The 24,716-nt window shown below is 39.0% G+C and overlaps 1 protein-coding gene across 8 annotated transcripts in view; it reads right to left on the bottom strand.

Moving 5' to 3' along the window:
• Nucleotides 1–24,716, bottom strand: part of RALGPS1 (Ral GEF with PH domain and SH3 binding motif 1) — a 133,909-nt gene that overhangs the window by 5,026 nt on the left and 104,167 nt on the right. For 5 of the 8 annotated variants that reach the window (XM_075056133.1, XM_075056132.1, XM_075056131.1 and 2 more), the window contains 9 exons: nt 23,236–23,303; nt 7,880–8,006; nt 6,805–6,956; nt 5,453–5,504; nt 5,083–5,163; nt 2,858–2,963; nt 1,942–2,034; nt 1,661–1,766; nt 471–562 (listed from right to left, as the gene is read on the bottom strand). In XM_075056133.1, the coding sequence (XP_074912234.1) occupies nt 471–562; nt 1,661–1,766; nt 1,942–2,034; nt 2,858–2,963; nt 5,083–5,163; nt 5,453–5,504; nt 6,805–6,956; nt 7,880–8,006; nt 23,236–23,303 (877 nt within the window). Of the gene's footprint in view, nt 1–470; nt 563–1,660; nt 1,767–1,941; nt 2,035–2,857; nt 2,964–5,082; nt 5,164–5,452; nt 5,505–6,804; nt 6,957–7,879; nt 8,007–21,243; nt 22,457–23,235; nt 23,304–24,716 lie in introns of those variants that run through there. The other 3 variants (XM_075056135.1, XR_012654196.1, XM_075056138.1) reach the window with 3 other exon arrangements.

Genomic DNA, 24,716 nt, shown 5'->3' with positions numbered 1-24,716 from the left:
ATATAACCTTTGGAAATCCTTTTATGAATGAACATTTTCCTCAAGAGAAGAATGAGGCTGCTATGTAAAGGACAAACATGGCATTTTTTAGGATGCTTTCTTCAATGGCACTTACAGACCCAGCCATTGGAGTAAATGCTAGCATGTTTGCTTTCTTTGTCCATGAGAAAGCCCCTTCTGAAGTAGAGATGGGGCTACCTCACTTGAAGCAGTGAGTGTAGAGGTTATATGCTGTTGAGGTAACCACACCTATAGCTACACCTGCACAAATCCTAATTTGGTGGGAATTCTGTAGTTTTAAATAGTTTTTATTCCTCCTATTGAAAAATTGGATCAATGTACAAAATAAGGAATTATGTCTGTCCCCACAGGACTGTGTGTGCACACAGACTGAGAAGAGACATCTTTTCTAGTAAGGATTTCCTGGAAAAATATGAAAAAAAGGGTAGAAGTCAGTTTCACAACCTTACCTGAGGCTTGTTACTTTTGCATGCATCATCCAAATGCTTATGCCATAATATTGCATGAAACCTCGAACCAGTCTGGAACTTGTAAACATTGCCTACAAAAATAAGAAAATCAAAGGCTCTAAATTTGAAGACAGACATGTAGTTTCAAGGGATTCTAATTCCTGTGCAGAAGCCGAAGTCCTGAAGTAAACTGTTAAATTTATCTGTACCTCAAATATTCAAACAGGATGTTGCTCATATAATAGAGATCATGTGAGGCATGTTATCCAACAATCGTGTGAAGGGAGTACGAGAACATATGTGTCCTGCAAAGCTAAGAGGAGTGTATAGGCAGAGAGGCCAAATTACAGCCACAGAGAAGACCACTTAGGCCACATCTAATTTACTCCTGGCTTTCTTCTCATTCAGACTGTTGTGGTTACTGCCAAACTTCTTATGAATGTTTTTGATATTTGTGAACTTAGTTTTCTTCGATGTTCTATTGAGCGTTTCCTCTGTGCCTTCTTATTTTATAAATTGTTTCTTGCATTTCAGTCAACACCCAAGAGATGCACTTCACACAATAGATGCAAATCCACATCCAGTACCCAAGTTGAAAACATGAAAAGTGAAGGAAGCCTCAAAAATTGTTATGTAACCACTCAAAGTGCAAAATAATTCCAGGGACTTTCTGATCTTTTCAAGTTTTTGAAGTCTAATCAAGGTGGAAGAGTTATGGCACTTCAAAATTAATTATTTAAAAGTAATTAATAATTACTTAAAAGGCTTTTTTTGGTAAATGGTTTGATGTTTGAAGAGTTTTCGTAATGTTTTAATTGGCCTCAGTGTAAGTCAAGATTTGATGTTGACCAATTTTAAGAAAGCTATTCAGAACCTCACAGATCAGGGTATGCGGGCACATGGACATGCAGCAATCTCATATTGGTTGGGCAATTTCTGCAAAACTTACAGTAACTGCCAAGATACAGCAACACCTCTGTAGCTACCATAGAAGCACCACAGCATATTGTAGAAATACGTTCACTTTCATTTGTACCCTGCCTTGAAAATTCTATATTGAAAATCTCCCTCTTCAGTCTTTTAAATGAGTGCCACTGCAAGTTCTGTAATCTACAAGCTCATTAACAGAGATTAAGCTACTTCCTGTCATAGAAATACAATGCAGACAATGTCCATCCTGCAACATCTACCTTTGTCAGGGTTATTTAGCTGGAAAATATCAGGATGCTCAGGGTCATCAGGCAGTGCCACCATCCAGCCCACAATGGAGACTTTTTTACCAGGTGTAGATTTATACTGGAAGAGATAAGACAAGTCAGTCACAGCTGAGACTGTAGCAGGGATTAACTTTTGACTGTAAAAGTTGTGCAGACATACAGCTTAGCCTGGAACAGCAAGTACACTTCAAACACCCTTCCAGATCTGCTTATGAATATACTATTTTTGGTTTTAGAACAAATTGAAAGCTTACATGTTTTCTTTCAGTGCCTCTTAAAGATTTTGCTCCAAAGTACAGAAGAGTTGATCCTGAAAGCATAACCCAGTATCTAGTCCATGAGGAGAGCTGAATCAGAAAGGAAAAAAATTAGGAAAAACTCTACATATGTCTTGACATTTCAAAAATCTATTCACAAGCAAGTCCAAGTGCTACCAAAGTTAATTTCAGGAGCAAGAAATGGAGAGTTAGATAAAGAGTGTCTCCTGATGTAAATCAGCCCAGCTACCTAAATTTGGATGGCTGACTGTGAATCCAATCCATCTTACTCAGGTATCTCATAAAAATATCAGGACTGATTGCTTCACAGGAAAATAGTGTGCTGCCTTCTACTGGACAGATCTTAGACTTCTGCATTTGATCAATAAAATTTATTGAGATGACATCTCCGCAATCCTTCAAATCTTTTAGCACTGAACAGTAGGGTTGCACATAAAAAATATCAACGAACTCTGCAGAAAACAAAAAATTACCAAATGCGTAGGACCAGAACCGTGTGAAACCTGTGAATTTAGGTTAAGTATGAATTACCATGACTTTGGTGCTATGCGTGGGTGGCCTGCAGCCTTCCCATTTCACCATGATACTGAATTTCTGCCCTCACAGAAATGCATGCTGATTTATAGAGCTGCTTTACTCTTGCTCTGCTGTCACAACCTAGAGACGTTACTCACAAATGCAGGGAGAAGCAAAACTGCTGTAGATCAAATGGCGTACAAAAGTTACAACCTTGTTATAACCCAGCTAAAACTTTGAACAGAAAATTATTTTACAATTGATAATAACAAGGAACATTGTTTTGTATGGTATCAAGCTGCATGTTTAATCTAATCCTGGAAATTAAAACAGCCACTACTGAACTAGAATCACAGGAAGAATTAGAATCACTTACAGTAGGCTTCTTGCCTTCTTTGAGCAATGTTTTTCTTCTTAATGGCCCTTCCATGGTAATGACTCCTGTGGCACTACCTAATGTGCAGCTGCAGGCCCCTGTTGGGCTGGAGAGACAAAACACTACTGTATGTATTTCAGCAGATAAATAAGGACAAGAAGCAAGAAATATAATTTAGCTCCAAATACATTTTTCCTGCATTGCCTGACATATATTGTATACTCTGACACTTGACTTTATAATATGTATTTTCCAGACAGGAACCAGGATCTTTGAAAAATAGCAAATCAACAAAAGGTTCTATTCTGGGGTCTGAGACATGAAAAAAACCAAACAGAGTAAATATCAAGGCCCAAAGTCCAAGGGAAAACAGGCAATTTTCTGTTTTATTCTGGTAAATTACAGAAATAATCTGGATTTCTGGAAACTTATGGCTTAAAATTTTGGCAGTAAGAGCTCCCACAAATGTAATTTTATCTTGAAATAAACTTTAGCTATCAAAAAAAGAATGTAGGAAATTACCTTGGCTAATTGGAAAAAAGTTGGGAAAAACTATATAACAATGCCAAATAGTTTATTGTACAGTGATTAAAATGTTTCGTTTCCCAGGATGAACACAGAGCTTCCCACATACAACAGTGAAAAAGTGGTACAACTGAAAGAACCTAAGCACAGGCTAAGTTAGAAATGTAAACAGCCATTAAGAGCATAACAACCAAAGACTGATTGGTAGGTGATGATATGTTGTAATTATCTGCTGCTAACCTCTCCATTGCCATGTGATCACAGCCCTGATATTCTTATAAATACAGGGGGCCAATGAAGTTTACCAGAGCCAACTAAATCACATCTAGTAATGAATACAAGGAAAAGGACACGTGTATGACCTACCATTCAGTTGTGAAAGGAACGCTATTCTATGAACAAGTATGATGGTGTCATATAAACACATGCTGGTGAAAGTGATATACACAGCAACACCACCTATGCAAGAACAGCACTTCAAACTGGCAGGTGCATCTTCAATTAAATGGAATTGCCTTGTCTGTGCTAATGTGTATTCCCGCTAATTCTAGTTTTCTGATAGAAATGGTAGAAGATTGCAGAAAAGGAAGAATGAATGAAAGCATTAGAATTACTTGATGGTGGATAAATGTAAGAAATGTATTTTAGGGAATAATTCTTCTTTGTGGATTTAATAGGCTTTTCACATTTTTGTCTTCTTATATTTTCTATTTCTAGCTTGTATACATTTTTGAAACAAATCTACCATGGACATGTTAAGAGAGTATTTTCCAGAAGCAGGTATAATAGCTGAAATATTGTTCCAAAATTTACTCCTTTACTTATTTATAATGTATGCATTTTTATTCCTGTCTAACTTCTTCTAACTTGTGCTGCTATCAGATGATACTAGCTCAAGTAAAATGGCTGTACTTACATTTACATATTATATCAACATTTCTACAGTGGCTGAAGCAAACTAGTTTATACAAAATAAAATCTGACTGGATTGAAACTCCAACTAAATCTCAGCATTTGCAGAATACTGTTTCAGGGCCCTATTTTCCTTACTGTTCATACATGCTTCTTCACTTCCCACTACCACAGAATTTATCAAGTCCAGGTCAGGCATGGATGCAATGAATGCTTTTTATCCCTCTAACTATATACAATTTTCCACGTCACCTCTCTTCGGCCTGTAAAGGGATCACCTGTTTCTGAAAAGTCCATGTCTCGGTGACTAGCAAGATTCAGAGTGCCTGCTAAATATGGCATTGCTCATATTCCCTCTCTTACTTGGGGTCCAAGGTAACACTACTGTACAAAATCAACACATCATACTACAGCCCTCTGACACAAACAGATGTTATGGGTAGCTGTCCTGCCAATCAGGAAGTAAACTGTGAGAAAGGATCAGGAAGGTAACCTTCTAACATCATTATTTGTCACGGAAGGCAAAGATGGCCTTCCTGACAAACCTGCTTCTGTAACGTCATAAAACCCAAAGTAAACGCTAGTCTTCTGCAACATGGAAGCCAGACATAATTAGTTAAATCAATAGCTAAACTGAATTTCATCTGAATGGGCCATACCCCTGCTTTAGCATTAACAGGAATTTTCACAAGCAGGAGGGGAAGTCTCCCATGAGTAGCTAGGAAAGCATAGAGACCCAAATGGAAGTTTAGCACCGTACACTGATTAAGGCAGACCCTGAACTGTACCTGTAGACACAGCTTCGACTCCTAGGAGAATTCCGGATCGGTACCCTCCAGTTAGGCCCCAGCGTGGCATATAAACGACCCCTGTTTGTGAATGCAAATATCTGATGAGGGAAATTCTAGTCTGAGACTTCAACAGTTAGGGTTTGGTAAACATAACAGAGAGAGTTCCCAGTCTTTTCAGGTCCATGGGAAGAAAACCACAATAAATTTACAGTGCTTTATTTCAAAAAGTTTGCCATTTTTTCCTAACTAGTCAATAATTTAATAAAAATAACTATTGATTTAGGGCTTACCTATGTTAGGAATCATTCATTAATTTCTTAGCTAAGTCTGTAGAGTGCTCAGTGAGCGTACATGAAGACTAACTCACCTTTCAAGCCCTGACGGCAGCTCCTCACTAAATTCTGAGCTTTCACTGCTATCTAGAAAAAGAGTAGTACAAAGAAGGAGTAAGAAAACCACCCAAGGGAAAAATACAAAGCTGATGTATGTGGCTCACCAGTATAATTTTATATAGTACCATGGAAATTGCTTACTCAAATCATGTTTCAAAGCTGAAGTCTTTAGAATTCACGGTAAAATCTGAAATTGGAAGAGGCTTACATGAGCCTTCCCATTTGTAATATCTCACTGATGAACGAAGTCATTGTTACTGCTGTGTTTAAATAACAGACATCTACATGTCTTAGTTTTCATTATGCTGCTTTTCCTTCAAAAGCTGAGCACGTCTGGAACACAAATCCAGTTACTCTGTAAGACAGTATTTCTACCACAATATCTGTAAGTCGATGAAAGTTGTTAGACATGATATCACTGTTTGTTTTCAACAAGCAATCACACCTGTAACAGAGAATATGCCAGCTGTATGCTGCTGCCAGGAGCCATAACAAATCAATATGATGGTATTCACAATGACAGTCCCCGTTTCTCCTCCAAGCCCATGACCAATTTGTCTCCCCTTCCCTGGCACAGCTATTTAGCTCACAGTTTTAATTTGCCCAGGACTGATCTTCTAATGCGCAGTATAACACAGTGAGCTGTGCCTGTATTTTCCAAAGTTCAAAGATCATCTCAGTGTCAAACTCTTGGTGTAACCAAGTGGTTACTTGGTCAAGTAACCAGCTACCCTTCACAGCCTACTTCCTATTCTAGAAATAGCCTGAGTCACTTAAAAGGTGGCTTTCTCTTGCTTAGAACACAGATGCTCTATCACTTTGTTTTTATAATAATAATTATTATTTTATTAATTATAATACCATAATGTAACTGTCATCATCCTCTTTCACAAGTTCATTTTATGTTACTTTTGAAGTCTCAGAGAGCACAGCTAAACTATTCTCCCATCTTCTAAAACACATCATTAAAATTAAAGTTTTCTTTGTGAAAAAGTAGCTTTCAAAGTATATATCCACTTTTCAGTAGCACTTTTTTATTTTTCCCCTGGTGAAAGCTGACAAACACTGTGTCACATACAAAGCATATACGAAGACAATCTTCCTTCATGCCACTTTTACCAAAACCACCAGTAGGTAACTGAGGAAAGCTGAGATAAAGTTGACTACGTAGCTGAGCAGCAGTTCTGATCCACTTTCTTCCATGAAAGGGACCGGTCTCTGCACAGGAGCTAACAACCCTCCTAAGTCCCTACTTCTGGGTATCTCTGTGAGTTTCCAGAGCACTGGGACAGAAAGGCAGGATGCCAGTTCCCCACACAGACTCTACCTATGGAAAGGCCATTGGTGAACAGCGAGTTCAGAGCGTGGCTGCGCGCTGGGCTGTGCGACTCCAAGACGCTGTCATCCAGGAGGTGGCGCGGCTTCTCCGTCGGGAAGGTGGCGCTTTTGCTCTCCACTACGCTGAACTGACACATCATGCTGGAAAATTGGAAAGAGAAAAATGCACAACCCCCTCTTATGTCATCTAATAGCAACCTTTGGCTCCTGGTATTTCCACTCAGACTTTGCCTTATCAATAGGTTATTAAGCAGCAGGCAATTGAATGGTACTGCTCACGCTTTCCCTCTGCTGTGCATATGCTCCTTGACTTCCAAAACAAGTCTCACATTTTTGTGGTCTTTGTAAGCAACAGTTATTAAATTTCTGCAGATGAGAATTTTTAAGCTTTTTGACTCCTCTCCATACAAAACCTGAACACCCTGGGTGGAGGCAAAGGTAGAAAAATAGAAAGAGCAGACCCCAGCTAAGCCACTGCTTAGTGGTCCTTCACACTAAGCTGAACTAACACATCAACACTCTATGACCTTGGACAAGTCACATGAACTTCTTTTACCCTAACCCATTAATTGTGAAATTTGGTAGATGCTGAAACCTTAACTGGGGAGCAGGTGCTCTCACTTAGCTGGGTAAATGGTAGAGAAAAATGTTTCTAATCCATACTACCAAGGTAAAACTGTGCAAAAGGTCACAGCTTTCCTGAATGGTAAGGTGTGCCAAGCAGCTAGTAAGTTTCCTTAGATGTATTAGCAAGATGTTTAAAAAAAAACCAAAAGAAAAAAAATTATCAGTTATGCACACCAGGAATCCACAGACCAAAGTGGACACACAGCTTTCAAGTACTGCCAATGTCTGGCACTAGTGGAGAATAAGAGTCAGCAAAAATAACCAAGTGACAAGAGAAAACCTAGAGAATACACAGTAAAGCCTGAAGCACTCTTGCAATACAAGAAATGGAAGGGACAAATACCAGAGTGTTCTCAAATACCAGAGTGTTCTGCTGCTATCTTAAATGTTTGTGATCCACAAAATTGCCTCAACGTGAGACAGCCTGGAGTACCCACTTGTTTCCCAGGCTGTGACTCTTCCTGTGCCTTGGTACAGGAGGTGTAGGTAGACTTGCTGCTACTGAGGCATCAGGACACGTGGGTCTCCTGCTGAATTTCATAATTGCTGACATGTCAGATGGACCTAAAAGACAGAGATTATTTAACACTGAACTGATGTAAACCCCAGGAATTTCACAGGCTGGTGTGTTTAGCCACTGATTGAAATTAATTGTTACAGATAACCAAAAGGCACCATTTCTGAAGAGCTGTTTCTTGCGCATTAGGGTTACACCATCCATTTCTGCTACGAATTCATCTCTGTATTCTCAAACTGTCTGGAAGTAATTTTTAAAACAGCTTTGCACATACTTTTAACAATGAACTCCTACAAAAAGTCTTGGCACCTTTACAACAGCTGGATGTGCCAAAGTGTAATATGCAGAGCCATAAAATCAGTTTGTACTTCGGGTGTGAGCAGGAATGCTCACACATGTTTTGAATTTTGTTCACAACTCCATGTTGTGAATAAACTGTAAACAATCTGCTCATACTGACTCACAGCTTGAGCATGTAAGAGAAAACAAGGGCTTTTCAAGTATCTAATGGCCAGACAGATGCATTACTTCTCAATCATCTATGAGCTCTAGAGATGTCTCACTGCAATTATTCTTCATCTCACTTTACAGATTTTATGAGGCCTCACGGAAAACATGGACAAGCTGTTCTTGTTCCAGTTGCTTGATACTGTTCCCAAAAGGCTGGCAGTGAACTTTGTAATGCAGTGGAGAACAACATGGCCTATCATCATCCTCAGTGAATGCAAGGCTATTCTTGGCTTCACAAAAACCAGCTGAGATTCTACTTTTAAACGTTTAGTTGTGGCATTGGTGCTTGTGACTGAAGCAGGAATAGTGGTCATGGAAGTGGCCATCTGTTCCATATCTATCTCCAGAATTTGTACAGCTCAGGTAGCAGTGAAACAGACTTTCCCTTACACTACAGGAACCACTTCTTGGAGGCTCCAGCGACCTTACCTTAGTCAGCTTCTGGCCTCTAACCTAAAACCACCTGTTAAGAGGTCGACAGAGACAGAAACTTTGTGATGTGAAAAACGACACACAACTATCATCAGAATCCTTACAAAAGTGTCTGGCCTCAAATTAGTGGTATACAGAAACAGAAAAAAAACCCAAACAAAACCCCAACATTCCAGGGCACAGTTTGACAACTGGATGTGAAGGTACACTCGTAACAGAAATCGTTCTGAGGGGGTGGTCGGTCACTGGAACAGGCTCCCCAGGGAAGTGGTCATGGTACCAAGCCTGTCAGAATACGAGTGTCTGGACAATGCTGTTAGTAATATAATTTAGTTTTAGGTAGTCCTGCGAGGAGCAGGGCGTTGGACTCGATGATCCTTATGGGTCCCTTCCAACTTGAGATATTCTATGATTCTATCTGTTATATAGGCTACTCCATCTCTCCTCAAGCACAGAAGTTATTCATCAGTTTCTTCTGCCTTGAACTGAGGATTCATGAGACACAAGAAACAGGAGAACCGGTAATGAGTTTGTCCTAGTAAGAGGCAAAAATAATACAAATAGATGCAAGTTGCTTTACTGTCCATACCCACTCTGCAATATAGACTTATATCAAGTTGTATGAAATATAGGAATTAATTCCAAATTACTTGTGTTTTTATTTCCCCACAGCCCAGACCCAGGAATTTCACTATGAACTTACTATAAAGAATTGCAAAGTTTTTTCCCTAGCAGTCACTGTGCTGTTTAATTAACAATGAAAGCAGCCTCAAGACAAGCAGAAAGAGGAAACTGCTTCTAGCAATAACCGAGAGGGGAAACAAGTTCATTAGAGGAACCTTCAGTAATACTGTTCATCAGATCATCAATTTAGTGGGAGAACAAAAAGAGAAAACAGTTTGTAAGCCTGCTTTCTACTTTATTCCTATATACCATCTTATATAGGACAACACTTGCCTGCCTGTCTTTGCTAGCATCACACAATTGAGAATTTGTGAAACATGACACCTGTAGCATAAGTCACTGGTGTATGTGGCTTTAGAGAAGGTCTTATGTTTAAAGGCCACATGCAGTTTTTAAAAAATGCACTTTCCATCATTACTTGATCCAGAGATTCAACCAGAACCATACGCCTGGGAGGTTGGAAGAGGGCTGAGTACAATGTTCTGCTGCATTTTCAGTCAAAATTTTGTTGCATTTGGGCTGTAAGACAACATTAGAAGCTTCTTCCCTAAAGACAATAAGGTTCACTTTCCTCTTCTGCTGTGGAGGCTAAGCACAAGCTAGAATATAAAAAGTATGAATCCGAGCACAGTTAGGTGGTGAGTAGTTTAGTGTAAAAACTGTTTGAATTCGCATTTCACTATTAGGTCTGAAAATCTTGTCTGTTGCATTACTAGCAAGCACATGTATTTCACTAAAGTCTTTTACCACAAGTTTTCATTACAAATTCTTAAAATTTATGCAGAGACAAGCCAAATGCATTCAGAAGTTTCAGAAATGATTACAAGTTCTTTTATTTGAAAACCTTCAGCCCTTCTGATGAACTAAGTTCACAAAAAGGAGTTTTCTCTACATGCTTTGTTTGTAGGACCTTCCCATCAGATATTTTTCAACTTGTGAACAGTAAAATACTTAGGACTACTGAGGTGTTTACTACCTGCTAAGAAGCTTAAAATATATTGGAACTGAGACCTAGTATGAAGATAGTGGCAGCTGAAAGAATTTTCCTGAAAATTATGAGCATGTATCAGCAAGAGTCTAGTCTGAAACTCAGCATAAACTTCAGTGTTAATGTGGCCACTCTGAGGTTACCATCACAGCCTGCAATGCATTAAGTCACTGCTCGTCCCTTAATTTGGCTGCCAGGATTGGTTCAGTTTTCTATTGCTTCCTGTTGTGTCATTCAGCTTTCTCTCTGGTACCAGTTCTAAATCCTGATTTACATTAAGTTCTTTTAAGTGGATGACATTATAGTTCACTGAGAGCTACTGAAGCATTATGTTTAACAAACTGTTGAAACTACAGCTTGTGAAAGAGTAGCAATCTCAAGGCACAGCCCTAAAGGAGTACCAGTAGGTGCAGTGCTTTTTCACACAGACACTATGCCACATGTCAAAATAACTGTTAAATTTTCTAATACATATGAGTTTAAAGGTTTAAGTTTCTCACTGTGCAGAGTCACAGAGCTGAAAGCAATAAGAATCAAATTAACTGAACAGTCTAAGACAATGTTCATCAAAACAAAGCGTGGAGACTGCACCAAAACTTCTTCATCTAGAGAAAGAACAGCAAAATAACAAGTCTTGTGCTGACACAATCAAGCCATTACAAAATCAAAGTCAGCTGGATTTTACTCCAGGTATTTTAAGGTATTTATAGGTTCAGATGTTATCACTATCAAAACCTACAAAAAATAAGAGATGTTGTCTACCAACAAAAATAGTTCTTTGAGAGTTTTCACTTTACACTCCCTTTTTTTGGAAAACAGACCCCCATTTAGGAAGCATGAAATGAAATTTGCACTAATATGAATACAACACAAAAATATTTAAAGATTCATCATTGTAACTTGATTTTAGCAAAAGCTTTTATTACCTGAACAGCTTAAGAAGAGAAAAAGTTTGTTTAAAAAAGCCCTGAAACAAATGATATAATGTGTCTAAAAGGACTGCATATCTCAGATTGAAAATAAGATTATGGAATCAGACTTCAGTTCAGGTTAAAATACTGCCTGGCTAAGGTGAAATGTGTCAAGGGTGACAGAATTTGTGGAAATAGTTATAGGAGTCTTACAACTTCAGCCAACAGTTCCAGCCTGGCTTCCTTGCTACTATACATGGCAATCACAATTGCTTTCATCAGCCCTATGAAAGGAGGTAAAGGACTTATTCTAATTCCTAGTTAGGTGTCTTTAGTGAAGATCCTGATGACAGAGAACAAAATGCTTTGTGGGATAAGATGATGACAGAAATATCAGCTGTGCTGGTATTACTCTGTTTGGAGCGGCCATTTTCTATGTTGTTCTGCATCTCCCTCGTCTCCAAGGCAAGAGAAAGAAATATATACAATTTGGCTCTGTTAACCCTGTGCTAAGGTAGAAAGAAGCTGAGCTTAGAAACCTTTACAAAGTCTTTGCATCTGCTCTGCTGTCAAATGTCTGAGGAAGAACTGTGAAGTTCAGCGTTCTCATTAGATGGGACCTGTGCTGCAAGGTACACTCAGTTCAGCAAGAAGTCTGGGGTGCAGAGGGTGTCAGCATGAGTTACGGGGCACAGGGGAGATGACCTCATTTCTGTAAAGGGGTAAGAGACAAGAGAGCCTGTGCCAAGAAGGATGCCAAAGAGGGTAAAGTGGTAAGATAGTGATGAAAACTGTAAAGACCAAGGGATGTTTCTGGACATACCAGACTGCTGAGCAATTAGCTGGTGAAGCTATGCCTGATACTACTGATAACAAAATTCCAATATTTAAATTCATTTGAGATTGAGTTATTTTGTCCCTTTTTTTCCAGTAAGTGAAGTCATCTGCTACTGCTAACTCTCCTCTTTACTCTCCTGGCTCCACTCCTAGTGCATACTGTTACCCTGATTGCTATTCTGTTATTTTGCCTTTCATGGAGACAAAGCGCTCTTAGTAGGATTTTCCAGTCAGCTGGCATGAACAAGGGTTAGTTTGGTTTTCATTATTTCTCAGCATAATTTTCAAGACTATGCTGACATGCACAAAAAAAAAAGTATAAAAATATTAAAACATTATTAAAAATTTGTTTGCATTAGGGAACGTGAGACAACTTCATCAGTGAGCTGAGTGCTGTTCAGAGATATGTGGCAAGAACATTTGGAAAAGTTTACACATATCCCAAAGGATCTCACTGTTTTTTCCTTTGCATAATTTTTCCATGAATAATCCTTCAAACGTTATAAATGAATGTTACTTTTGCAATCCTTCAGTAGAACATGTGAACATTTACAGTCTCCAGAGCTTTTAAAAAAAGCAACAGGGTGAAGGAGTTACAGTTCACAATTTTTCTCCACTAAAAATCTATCAATAAACCAATACTAGGCATCCAAACAGAAAACTGAAAAGGAGTTGCATATTATATGCTGAAAAATGGAGTGACTTTTCAGGAAGGTAAACCAGTCTCAACTATTTGCCGTTTCTTGGTGACCAGCTAAGAAGTAAAACTGATACATACCAGCTCTGTTTCTAAAACTTAATAAAGACATTCCAAGCAACAGACTCTCTAGTTAAATTTTCGCTGTAAATTTTTACTGTTGCCATTGTAACCAAAGTCAGTGGGTGATAATTAAAACTTTCAAATAGAAAGACCTACTTACAAAACACACAGTAAAGAACTCAAGAAGAATTTTGTGCGCAGAATCAAGAATGACAAAAAAAAAATAATCTAGAATGATGGCTATTGCAAAAGCATAGTTTTAACCTTTAGAGTATTGCTTTATAATTCAACTAAAGCCTATTAATACATACAACATGCAAGAGACATATATGTTACAGCTGCTTCTCAGACAAGAGCAAACTAAGAACAAGATTGGCTGCACCTCTTCGTGCTCCCCTAAGCCCCTCCAAAAGCCCACAAAAGGCGGGGGGGAAGGTGCGTCTTGGTCAGACAAATTGAAGTCTGCCTGCTCTCTTTGGAAACAGTATGCAAAGGCCTGTTGCTGCAGAGGTCAGGAAGACGATTTTGGTTATTGAATGAAAGTACTCTTTTTTTCAAAAGGACTATGAACTATTTCTAATACCATGCCCTGGGAGTAAAGGGAACATAAATAGGATTTTATATTTCTGCCACATGATCCCTGTTGCTATAATTAGTGTCCTATTCTAATCTCTACCTCCACTCTATGTAACAGCAAAAGGTACAGATACATTTATAAAAAGTAATTTGGAAACCTCATTCTGCAGTGCATTTTTTTTTTTTACCCTACGGACAATAATTGCTATAGAATATTAGTCTGTCTACTTTGGCAATCAAGAATTTCTCATTCTAGAAATAGCATAGGAAGAAAAAGATTAATTCACTGTTTCATTCCAGACTTTATATTTTTAATCTTCCACAAATCCTCACTCTCTCTTCATTTTTTGCATTTAAGATTGCTGCAAATAAACTGGCTTTGCTGCACTGTCCTTTCCTTCTCTAAGTGTTTTTCTTTCACTGACAGTCCAAATGAACCACGATTTTTTCAAGTGCCTTCTACTTCCAATATATGTAAAGAACATCCTGCTATCTTTACATTTTCCTTCAAATCATTCTCGGTTTCTTTCATTTCTATCTTCCACTTATCCAGCTACAGCTTGTTCTTTTTTCTTGATTCCCTTCTACTTCTCAATGATCCTTCCTTTATTACAGCCTTCAGTGGATTTTCAGGTGAAATGTGCAGGTTTGCTTTCCTAAATAATCAGAAAACAGCTTAAAGAAGTCTAACAACTTCTTCATTTAGTCATCCAAAAAACTCACGATATGGACATTTTCTTCTTCCCTCAAACTCAACTGATTTGCTTTGTGCAAGTAACCTTCCATCCCAAATTTCTTAAACAAGCAAACAAAAAACGAGAGACTGAGAAAGACCTGGAGTACATGGTATTCTTTTGCTTCACTTTACTTCCAGGTTCTATTTTTTAGAACCTATTTTATGTTTACAGGAGTCCAGAATATAATTATTAGGCAATTTATTAGAAGATGTTTCCTCATAGCCCTTATTGTCTCATACATATCTCCTCAAATCTCTAACAAGAATAGTCTGGCCCAGATTTTTTTTTTGTTTTTTACAAATGCTACCACCTACTGGTGCCAAGAATGCTTGGAACAGATACACAGTGTGGTCCTCCTTCGATGTAGTCTTTGCTTTATGTTCAAATTTGCATGAACAAAATCCACTAATTTAAAGGTTAATTCCAAAAGCATGGTTTGCAGCGAGGGAATAAACACTGACATGTATGTCAATCTTCTGTAATGTCTATCAACAATTATGAAAAAGAGAACTTTCAATCACACGAGCATATTAACTTATACTTTTTCTTCCCATATATTTAAGTATAACAGTGAATCATGCTGGGTTGTTATCTCAGGATACTAATGTCCCTTAATGGGCAAGTACAGCTTAGGCAGGGGCAGCTTTGTTCACCCTGTCTCCACTGCTGTTATGAAAAACTTGTGTGTGTCTGAGGAAGTAGTTCAATCTTCTTGGACCATTCAATTCCGGCTTACTTTTTTTTGCTGTAATTGCCAGAAAAGGACCAAGTAAGTGATGTGGATACAGAGGGGTGTTAGTTTATGTTAATATATTAAGTGTCAAAACATGCAAAATGGACCCTAGAGGAGTTTGTCCACTAGTACTTAATCCAGTATCTCCAAGAGTAGGACTGTAGAAATATGTTAATAATGTAGTGAAACATGACATTACAGTACAGGCAAGATGACAAGCTTAATACAGTTAGCAAGGGCAACAGCAAACCAGACAAGTGCACCAGACACCTGGGGCACTTTTTTCTGTGCCACTCTATCAAGATCAAGTACAACTAATCACATTTCTAATGTACTTCTGACTGCACAGTAAGCACACTTGAGTGTATTTCCTACAAATGCTTCCTGAATAGAAGTGACACTTTCAATTTCAGGTGTTACTTTTATGAAATCACTAATTGTCAGCATTTGTGTTACTTACACTGCACCAGTGGACTGTGCAAAACCCTGACTTACACGTCAGCAAAAATGCTGAATTTTTTGCAGCTGTATCTGCAGGGTAGCCCATGAGCTTGGATGACATCCATACTGGCAGTGAAGACATAACCATTGTAAGAGCACAGCTGCAGGGAAACTCCGAAGTTTGGGTTCAACGAAATACAGTAACCAATCCATCCAAAAAATAACTTTCTTTCTGCAGAAATTATTTCAGGTGACTGCTCTGAAGAGAGAGACAAAAAAAACCCCCAACCCAGAGCAGAAAAGCCCCTTGACTTCTGGCTGTTTTACATGTTCTTAACATTCCTAGGCACTAACAGCTTAGTAGTTAAAATAAGCATCAGTGAACTAGGGCATTAAAGAGACTTGTTTGGTAAGGGAGTCACAGGAAGTAATAGGAAGTGATAAAAGTTAAAAACTGAGCATGACTATTCTCTCCCTGATAACTCTATATTTGCTCTGACAGAATATTCTACAATTTTTGTGAAGCTTTGGTCTGTTAAGAAAAAACCCACAGCACACTAACTCTGGCTGGATTTAGTGGCTGATAACAACATGTGAATCCCACACATTTGTCAGGCATTAATTTCTTTCAAAAATAGTCAAACGAGTTGCAAAAATTTGCAGGGAAAGTATCACAGAGGAAGAGATTGGAAATGAGTGTAAGTTTGAAACTGAAGAGCAAAGTTTTCTAGATGGTCTGTAAACTTTTGTGAAGAAAACTTAAGTTCTTCCATTTCTACCTTAAGTATAGCATAAGAAAAGCAGACACTATGCACATGAAGCAATAACCAAGCACTTGCAGGAGGATTAGACAATCCTCATTTCCACAGAACGATTGGCTGCTAAAGCACTTAGCACAAACTATTTATTAGTTGCCAAAGCAACCAGTAAAACAAAAGGCAAAACTAAATGTCAAACTCAGTGTTTACATGGAAAATGACAGTGTGGGGGTTTTTTTTATTCTAAAATGCTGGGACTGCTGTACAGACGTCACTAGTGTAGTATACCTACTTTCAGAGGGTTACAAATGTGCAAACATCCCAGTCTTTCTTCCTTCTGTTTCTACATTTTCTACATTTTTAACTCCTGCCTATCACACAATTTACATCTGATAAATCTACTGCTTCTGATTAATTAAGATAAATATTAGAAGTTCTTTAGCAGCTCACAAAACTGAATGGACTCAGCACTATGGGCCGAATTTCACCCCAATAACAAAAAAGAGAATACACCTGTTTCAGATTAATTACTCCAGATTCCTGGTAAGGTGGTACCATAAACCCTCTACTGATTCTCCTCTCAAGAATTATACCAAGACCTACTTGGAAAAAAAAAAAAAAAAAAAAAGAGGGGGTGAGAGTCCATCCTTTACTATTGCACAATTAAACCCCCAGAATAAGGGCTGCCCACAGCTGAGGCCTGGCTGTTGCTAAAAAGGACTTCTAAATGCTAACTCTAATGAAGGGCTTCCTTAAAAATCACAGAATCATGAAGACCAGTCTTTGAGTCACTTAGTATTAGATATAATGTTCTGGATATGGAAATTATTTTAACATTAATTTATCTTTTTACATTGTTTCCCAAGACAGGATAAACATGGTATATATCAGAGAAGGATTAACCATTTTCTATATTCTGATTAGCACTGCACCCTGAACTCTTCAAAACAACATTAAGATGATAAAAAACATGCATAAAGTTTTCTATACTGAGCTACAGTTGGTGTGCAAATTCTAAGGAACTTCAGTTGCTTAGGCGGCTAACTTATTTACCATATATTACATTAAATCTTTTCTTTTGTTCTGGGAAAATGTATTGAGTTATACCTTCCAAAACAATCTGTCTAATAGCTGTACCATAAATGCTGGGCACCTCCTAGCCAACACTACAGGAACACAGATGTCTTTTGCAGCTAATTCAACTGGAAACTGTGAACAGTTAGCATGCTATAAGCTCTCCAGCTACATTCTCTCTCTCAAACCATAGCAAGGCAGAACGAACAGACTTAAGTTGCTGCCAAGGAAGTTGTGTGAATCACACAGTTCCTGAAAGCATACAATTAAACTGTTTAAAGCCCCTTTTTAAATGCGACTTGCAAGAGACAAGAACTCTGCAGCATTATGGAAGGCAAGAAATCTTCTTGTGAAAGCACTCTTCACAATTATATATGCATTTGGTAATTAAATGAGACCATCTTAGCCACTAATATACAAAACATAGCTTGTTGTGAGACATTAACTTTAATCAGATGTCTGCCTCCTGTTTGAATTTACTGGAAAACCAGTTGGCAACCGAAGTGGAAAATGGACACATGGTTTTCTCCAGTACTTTGCAAACAGAAATATTGAAGGGTTTAACTGTTTTTATTGAGCCTCACACTCATAAAGATACTTTAAGGGGAAAAAAAGAAACCCACAATGTCCCTGGCTAGAGTAAACTGTTAATCTTCTTCTGAAAACGAGAAAACTGAAGTTGGGTAGAAGATAAAGTCACAGCACTGGGAAGGAAAATCCATTGCCATCATCAACCCAAGTAATTATACTTTAGGACATGAGGACGACACTATTCCCTGCACTTAAGTCCATTATAGACTTTAGAATTATTACCACAATACCGAGCTTTTTCTCCATATTTGGAAACACACAGCAACCTATAAGAAGGCAGTATGTCACACACCTTAGACTTACTGCTCTTAGTAACGTATTTAACATTTTGACTATCAGGATAACTGAACTGATGACTGCCTTTATGGGCCAAGGACCTTTATTTTACCTTAAAATCACTACATTCAGACTCCTATGCCTTAAACTATTGACTGGAACATTAAACTACTGCCTAAACTATTCTGAGATCATCTCTTATCATTATAGCTTGCTGACTGCAAAGGATTTACTCCTGGCACACAATGACTGAGGTGGAAATAATTTCAAACTATAATTTGAATCCATATAAAGTTGACTCAAATACCTTTGAATGTGCTATTTTTAATTCTCCATGGTCAAATATCTCATTACTGGTATTTGGGTATTTTAGCTCAGAATTATTCAAGACTAACATATGACTATATTTCTATTTATTAATGTTGTGAAATAAACAATAAATTATTGCCTTCATGCTTAGTTAAATTTCAGTTTGAATTCATGGTAACTTACTTAACTAACCTTCTCCAGGAATGATTATTTTTTTTTTCCAATAGAGTACACTGGATTCCCTTTAGTAGCATTTTTGCAGTGACATAGGTGCAGGTCACTGAAAAATTCATGTGGGTATTACAAAATGCTGGTGGCATTCATTGTCTAACTGGCAGTAGGTGAGAACCCTCTAGCTGAGCAAGAAATACAGCAGTCCACAAGCGTGTGGAGCTTTCAAAGGAAGTAACTAACAGAAGAATGGAGCAATAGGAATGACTCAAGACTTGGTTTCTAGTCATCATATTAATTCTCACTGTGAATAAAGCAACCTTACAGAGAATATAGGGGCACTGCAGATTCAGAAGGGAAAGTTCACCCTCTCCTAATACTGTCAGATAGTATACAATCGCATAATTAAATTAAGTAGGTACAACTGAACATTGTCCCGATCAACATTTGTGGACTCCAGCTGAGCTCACTGCAGTATAAAGCCATATTACTTGCCTGGCTCAGGAGAGTTCAAAGTTCTTGTTCCCAACTTTGGAAGTGTATTTTTAATTGCCTTCCATTACAGCTCTAATAGAGTCTAAGCCCTCGATTAAGAATTACAGAGTATTGGTGATGATCACATACTATGCTGCTACGACCAAAGTTAGAACTTCCACAATCACCTTAATGAAATGTTAACACCAAAACCCTAGTGTAAAGCATTTAAATGTGAGCAATACAAAGTGAAAGCCAGAAAAAAGTTCACTCGCATGTCTGCTTTACATATGTAAGATATAATCATATGAGAAGCAATAACTTAGTTTTAAGTATGAATAAGCAATTCCTCACAGAAGCAAAATCAAATATTACATAATGTAGTGGGTTGACCTTGACTGGCTGCCAGGTGCCGACTGAGCCACTCTATCGCTCCTCCTGCTCTGCAGGACAGGAGGGGAGAAAACAAGATAAAAAAACCCCTCGTGGGTTGAGATAAAAGCAGTTTAATAAAGAAAAGTGAAGGCTGTGTGCAGAAGCAGAGGAAAAAAAGTAAGAATTTATCCTCTACTTCCCATCAGCAGGCAATGCCCAGCCACTGCCTGGGACAAAGGGCCCCAGCACTCAGAGCAGTTGCTTCAGAAGACAAACGCCTTAACAACAAATGCTCCCGCCCCCCGGCTCCTCCTTTCTCTTAGCTTTTATTGCTGAGCACATCATATGGTCCGGAATATCTCTTTGGTCAGCTTGGGTCAGCTGTCCTGGCTGTGTCCCCTCTCAACCTCTTGCCCACCCTCTGCCTACTGGCCTTTTTGCGGGCGGTGGGTTTGGCTAGACAGCCTTGATGCTGTGAGCACTGCTCAGCAGCAGCCAGAACACTGGTGCCTTACCAACGCCTTTCTAGCTACAAGTACAAAGCACAGCACTAGGAGGGCTGCTATGGGAAAAGTTAACTCCATCCCAGCCAGACCCAATACACATGTCTGTACATAGAAAGTGTTAATTAAGAACTCCTTTTGAATTTATCCAGTTACAAAAAGAAAAAAAAATTCCTCCTGTGAACTACCTCCTTGTATTTTACACAGCAATTAATAATTCTCAGCATTGAGGGGGGAGAGGTGGAGCACCTTCCTGAAGAAATTTTTTCTTCCAAATTATTATTTCTATAGATTTTATTCCTTTTTCCTTAGAACTGTAGGGACTGAAGACCAGGTCAAATGTTTATCTGACTCTGGGAAGAGCATTCACAACCCTGAAACAAACAAGAGGTTCCCTATAAATGACTGGCCATTTGACACTTAGAAAGGGTTTCACAGCAGCCAACATGAAGAGCTGGGAGGCAGAGGAAAAACACCCTTATTTATTTTTTCTCCTTACATATTTAGCATCTTCCTTTTTCTTTCTCTCTTTCATTCATTTTGTCTCTCCTCTGGTGAGAAGAAAAGACATTTTGAATGCCAAATATCAGATATGGTCTGGACTCCTTGGGATTTTTACATTCACACATGGTTTAACATAACGAGACAGAAAATTAGCCATTCAGGTTTAAGAGATTAAAATAGAACAGCTTTTGAGATAATGGTTCCTATAGTAGGAAGCACATTTCACATAGTCTGATGTTTGTTTAGTCTGTTCAAAGAAACAAACTGTTGGTACAGCAGATTTGTTTTGGTCAACTTATGGATGGTACGGTAGCTTTTTATATGTTGCTAAAAGCTATTACAAATCTTTTGTCCTCCCACTTTACACAATGAAATTGTCTCAAATTTATGTGTTAGTTCACACAGAAACCTGAAAGGAGAATTTCCTCTGTTATTCAGTGCATTGATTCATTTGTACTGAAGGAGTGCTCTTCCTTCTTCACGTATTAAATAATAATGAAAATGCAAGCATTTGTAAAAAAGCCACACAATCTAATTTCTGTTCCAATGCTAACAAACACTCTGTGTTATTCCTTGAACTGCAATTGTTTATGTAGACATCAGCAATCTACTGATGACTCATGCTATTGATAATACCTCTGAATTACCAGGTCTGGCTTCTGGACAAAGAAACTCACAGCAATACTACCTGGAATCATGGTCCCTCAGTAGACTGATATGGTAACAAGGTTAGTGGGAGACTTGGTATCAATACTGACAACGTTGGCAATTTGCACTGGTCAATTCCAGGGATTAATTTTAGACATACTGTGCTGTGGTGGGTTGACTCTGGCTGGACGCCAGGTGCCCACCAAAGCCGTTCTATCACTCCCCCATCCTCAGCTGGACAGGGGAGAGAAAATATAATAAAGGGCTTGTGGGTCGAGATAAGGACAGGAGAGATCACTCACCAATTACCGTCACTGGCAAAACAGACTCAGCTTGGGGAAAATTAACTCAATTTATTACAAATCAACCAGAGGAGGGTAATGAGAAATAAAACCAAATCTCAGAACACCTTCCCTCCACCCCTCCCTTCTTCCCGGGCACAACTTCACTCCTGGATTCTCTACCTACACCCCCCCCCCAGTGGCGCAGGGGGACAGGGAATGGGGTTTACGGTCAGTTCATCACATGTTATTTCTGCCGCTTCATCCTCCTCAGGGGCAGGACTCATCACACTCTTCCCCTGCTCCAGCGTGGGGTCCCACCCACGGGAGACAGTCCTCCACGAACTTCTCCAACGTGGGCCCTTCCCACGGGCTGCAGTTCTTCACGAACTGCTCCAGCATGGGTCCTTTCCACGGTGTGCAGTCCTTCAGGAGCGCACTGCTCCAGCATGGGTCCCCCACGGGGTCACAAGTCCTGCCAGAAAACCTGCTCCATGGGCTCCTCTCTCCACAGATCCGCAGGTCCTGCCAGGAACCTGCTCCAGCACAGGGTTCCCACAGGGTGACAGCCTCCTTCGGGAACCCACCTGCTCCGGCGTGGGGTCCTCCCCGGGCTGCAGGTGGGTATCTGCTCCACCGCGGACCTCCCTGGACTGCAGGGGGACAGCCTGCCTCACCAGGGTCTTCCCCACGGGCTGCAGGGGAAGCTCCGCTCCAGTGCCTGGAGCATCTGCTCCCCCTCCTTCTTCACTGACCTGGGGGTCTGCAGGGTTGTTTCTCTTACATGTTTTCACTCCTCTCTCCGGCTGCCGTTTCTGTCTGTCCCGCAACTTTTTTTCCTTCTTAAAAATGTTCTCCCAGAGGCGCTACCACTATCGCTGATTGGCTCGGCCTTGGCCGGTGGCGGGTCCGTCTTAGAGCCGGCTGGCATTGGCTTTGTCAGACACAGGGGAAGCTTCCAGCAGCTTCTTACAGAAGCCACCCCTGTAACCCCCTCCCCGCTACCAAAACCTTGCCACACAAAGCCAATACATGTGCTTTAGCTGGGTTTTTAATCTCAGCAGAGGAAACTCCAATAGGTTTCATGCTACCTATTAAAAATGTGTAACCTACTAACAAATCATCTTAAAAATGCTCCTCTTTGCCATCCAGGTAAACCTGTTACCCAGAAAGTCAAATAACAGTACACCGCTCCTCTACAATCTCTGCAAATTAAGTCTTACTTCTGAAGTCAGATTTTTTCATTCATTTAAGATCAACGGATTTGTTTTGCCTAGTCAAATGAATGCTGATATATGTGAAAACAATCTTGATATGTGGGATATAATTTGTTACTGTAAGAACCTCCAAGGGTGACTATCATAGAGGAAGAAAACTATTTAAGACAAAGGACAGTGCTAACCCAAGTACAAGCTGGCTATGCAGAAATTTGCAATAAAATTCAGATCTTTTATAACTATCAGAGAGGTGGTGTTCTGGACCAAGGATGTTCTGAAACTGGGCATGTGCATGGAAAGGGATCAATTCTCTGACAGCCCTTACAAGATAATTCTGTAATTGCAACAAAAGCCCATATACTGATCAATTCCTCCAAAACCCCTCTGATATAAAATGGGTTTTCCCATACTTGCCATACACTTCAGTGGAGGATTTCTGTAATTAAAATTATTTCCTTACTCAAATTTTCAAATGAAGTTTTATACCTGCAAGATCTTCTTTGGAGGAAACCAGTCGAGGAGAGCTGTTACCGGGCTCAATTCTTAATGATAATCTGGAAAAACAAGTTTTTAGAAAAATTAACAAAAAAAATTTCTCAATAGAAGTTGAAAGAAACTGAAGAAAGTAATTATTTTGGCAGTGGTAAGCAGGAATTCTACTTTGTTGGAGGTGTAGTTATTTATTTTGCTATGTAACAAAACAATAAATTTAAGTAAATCACTACTTGTTTGATAAGAAACTGTGAGGGAAGTCTATGAAAACAGAAATGGAAATTGGTATTTTATACTCCCTATCAGTGTAAAAATGTAAATTCATATACTCTTTCACCTGAAAAAAAACCTCCAAAAGTTAGTAAATTTAGATACAAACCTAACAACAAACATTTTATTCCCTCTGTACATGAAAAGTGAATTTATTCTGTTATCATGTGGAAATGTGCCCTCAGAAATAGCTATTTAGAAATATTAGTTACTATGACTTCTAGAAAAGGAGCATAAGTGGGTAAAATGACCAACACTTAACAGTAAAAGAAGATAATTAGAAGTTATATTACATGCCCCTCTGCCTCACTCCATGTGTTTTATGATGCACTCACTGTTGCCTTATCTCAGCACTCCAACACATCTTGATCTTCCAGAGCATATGACTTCTGCCACCCCTCAAGCTTATGCACTCTTAACTTGACATTCATGGGTCCTTTGTTCTGTACCAGTTTGACAAAAAAGTATGGAGGACTACAATGTTAAGTAAATTTTAATGGAATAGGCATAAACCCCAAAGAAATAATTGCTGTCACTGCACAGCATTAAACATGCAAAAAAGTTGTGAAAGTTTCAAGCTACACTGCAGTAGTCCACTGTATACAAACACTGGTGAAAGTCTGTTTAACTTTAGATAAAAACATGAAAAGGGGTGTGTGTGGGGCAACCTATGAAAGCCTTTCAAAATATCACATATGGCTTAACTACCACTTTCCTTACGCCTTTGTCTTCCACGTACACAGAGTTTTACAGGGAATACCTTCCAGTCCATTCTCCACAGTATTCAAACATTGTCAACTATGTTTTAGTGTGAAGTTACTTAACAAACCTATGGTCCCTCTTCATGTTTCAGAATTTCTATTCTTCCGATAGTACTAGATTCTTTTACCTATCCAAAGTACTGTATTTCAAGTAGGTAATGAATCATTCCTTTCCAGACTACCATTTCTTTCTGTCAACATGATTTCTGTGACCAGGAAGTGGCAACACGCCTCTCCTAGAAGCTCACAATGAGAAGGTCACAATAATATAACTCAGTGCACGACTCAAATGTTGATCATATGGGAATTCCTTTCAGTATGGAAAAATGGCAGAAAACCTTAATGAAGTTGTTCCTTGTAAAAAGGACCCTGTTGTGAATTTATCTTCCATGCCTGTAGAAATGTTCCAATTGTATCCCTTGCACAGTAGTTACCCTTGTTCAT

This window comes from Buteo buteo, chromosome 23 (assembly GCF_964188355.1).
Source record: "Buteo buteo chromosome 23, bButBut1.hap1.1, whole genome shotgun sequence".
Taxonomy (NCBI): domain Eukaryota; kingdom Metazoa; phylum Chordata; class Aves; order Accipitriformes; family Accipitridae; genus Buteo; species Buteo buteo.
The sequence above is the reverse complement of the archived record's forward strand: the minus strand, read 5'-3'. Positions and strand labels throughout refer to the sequence as shown.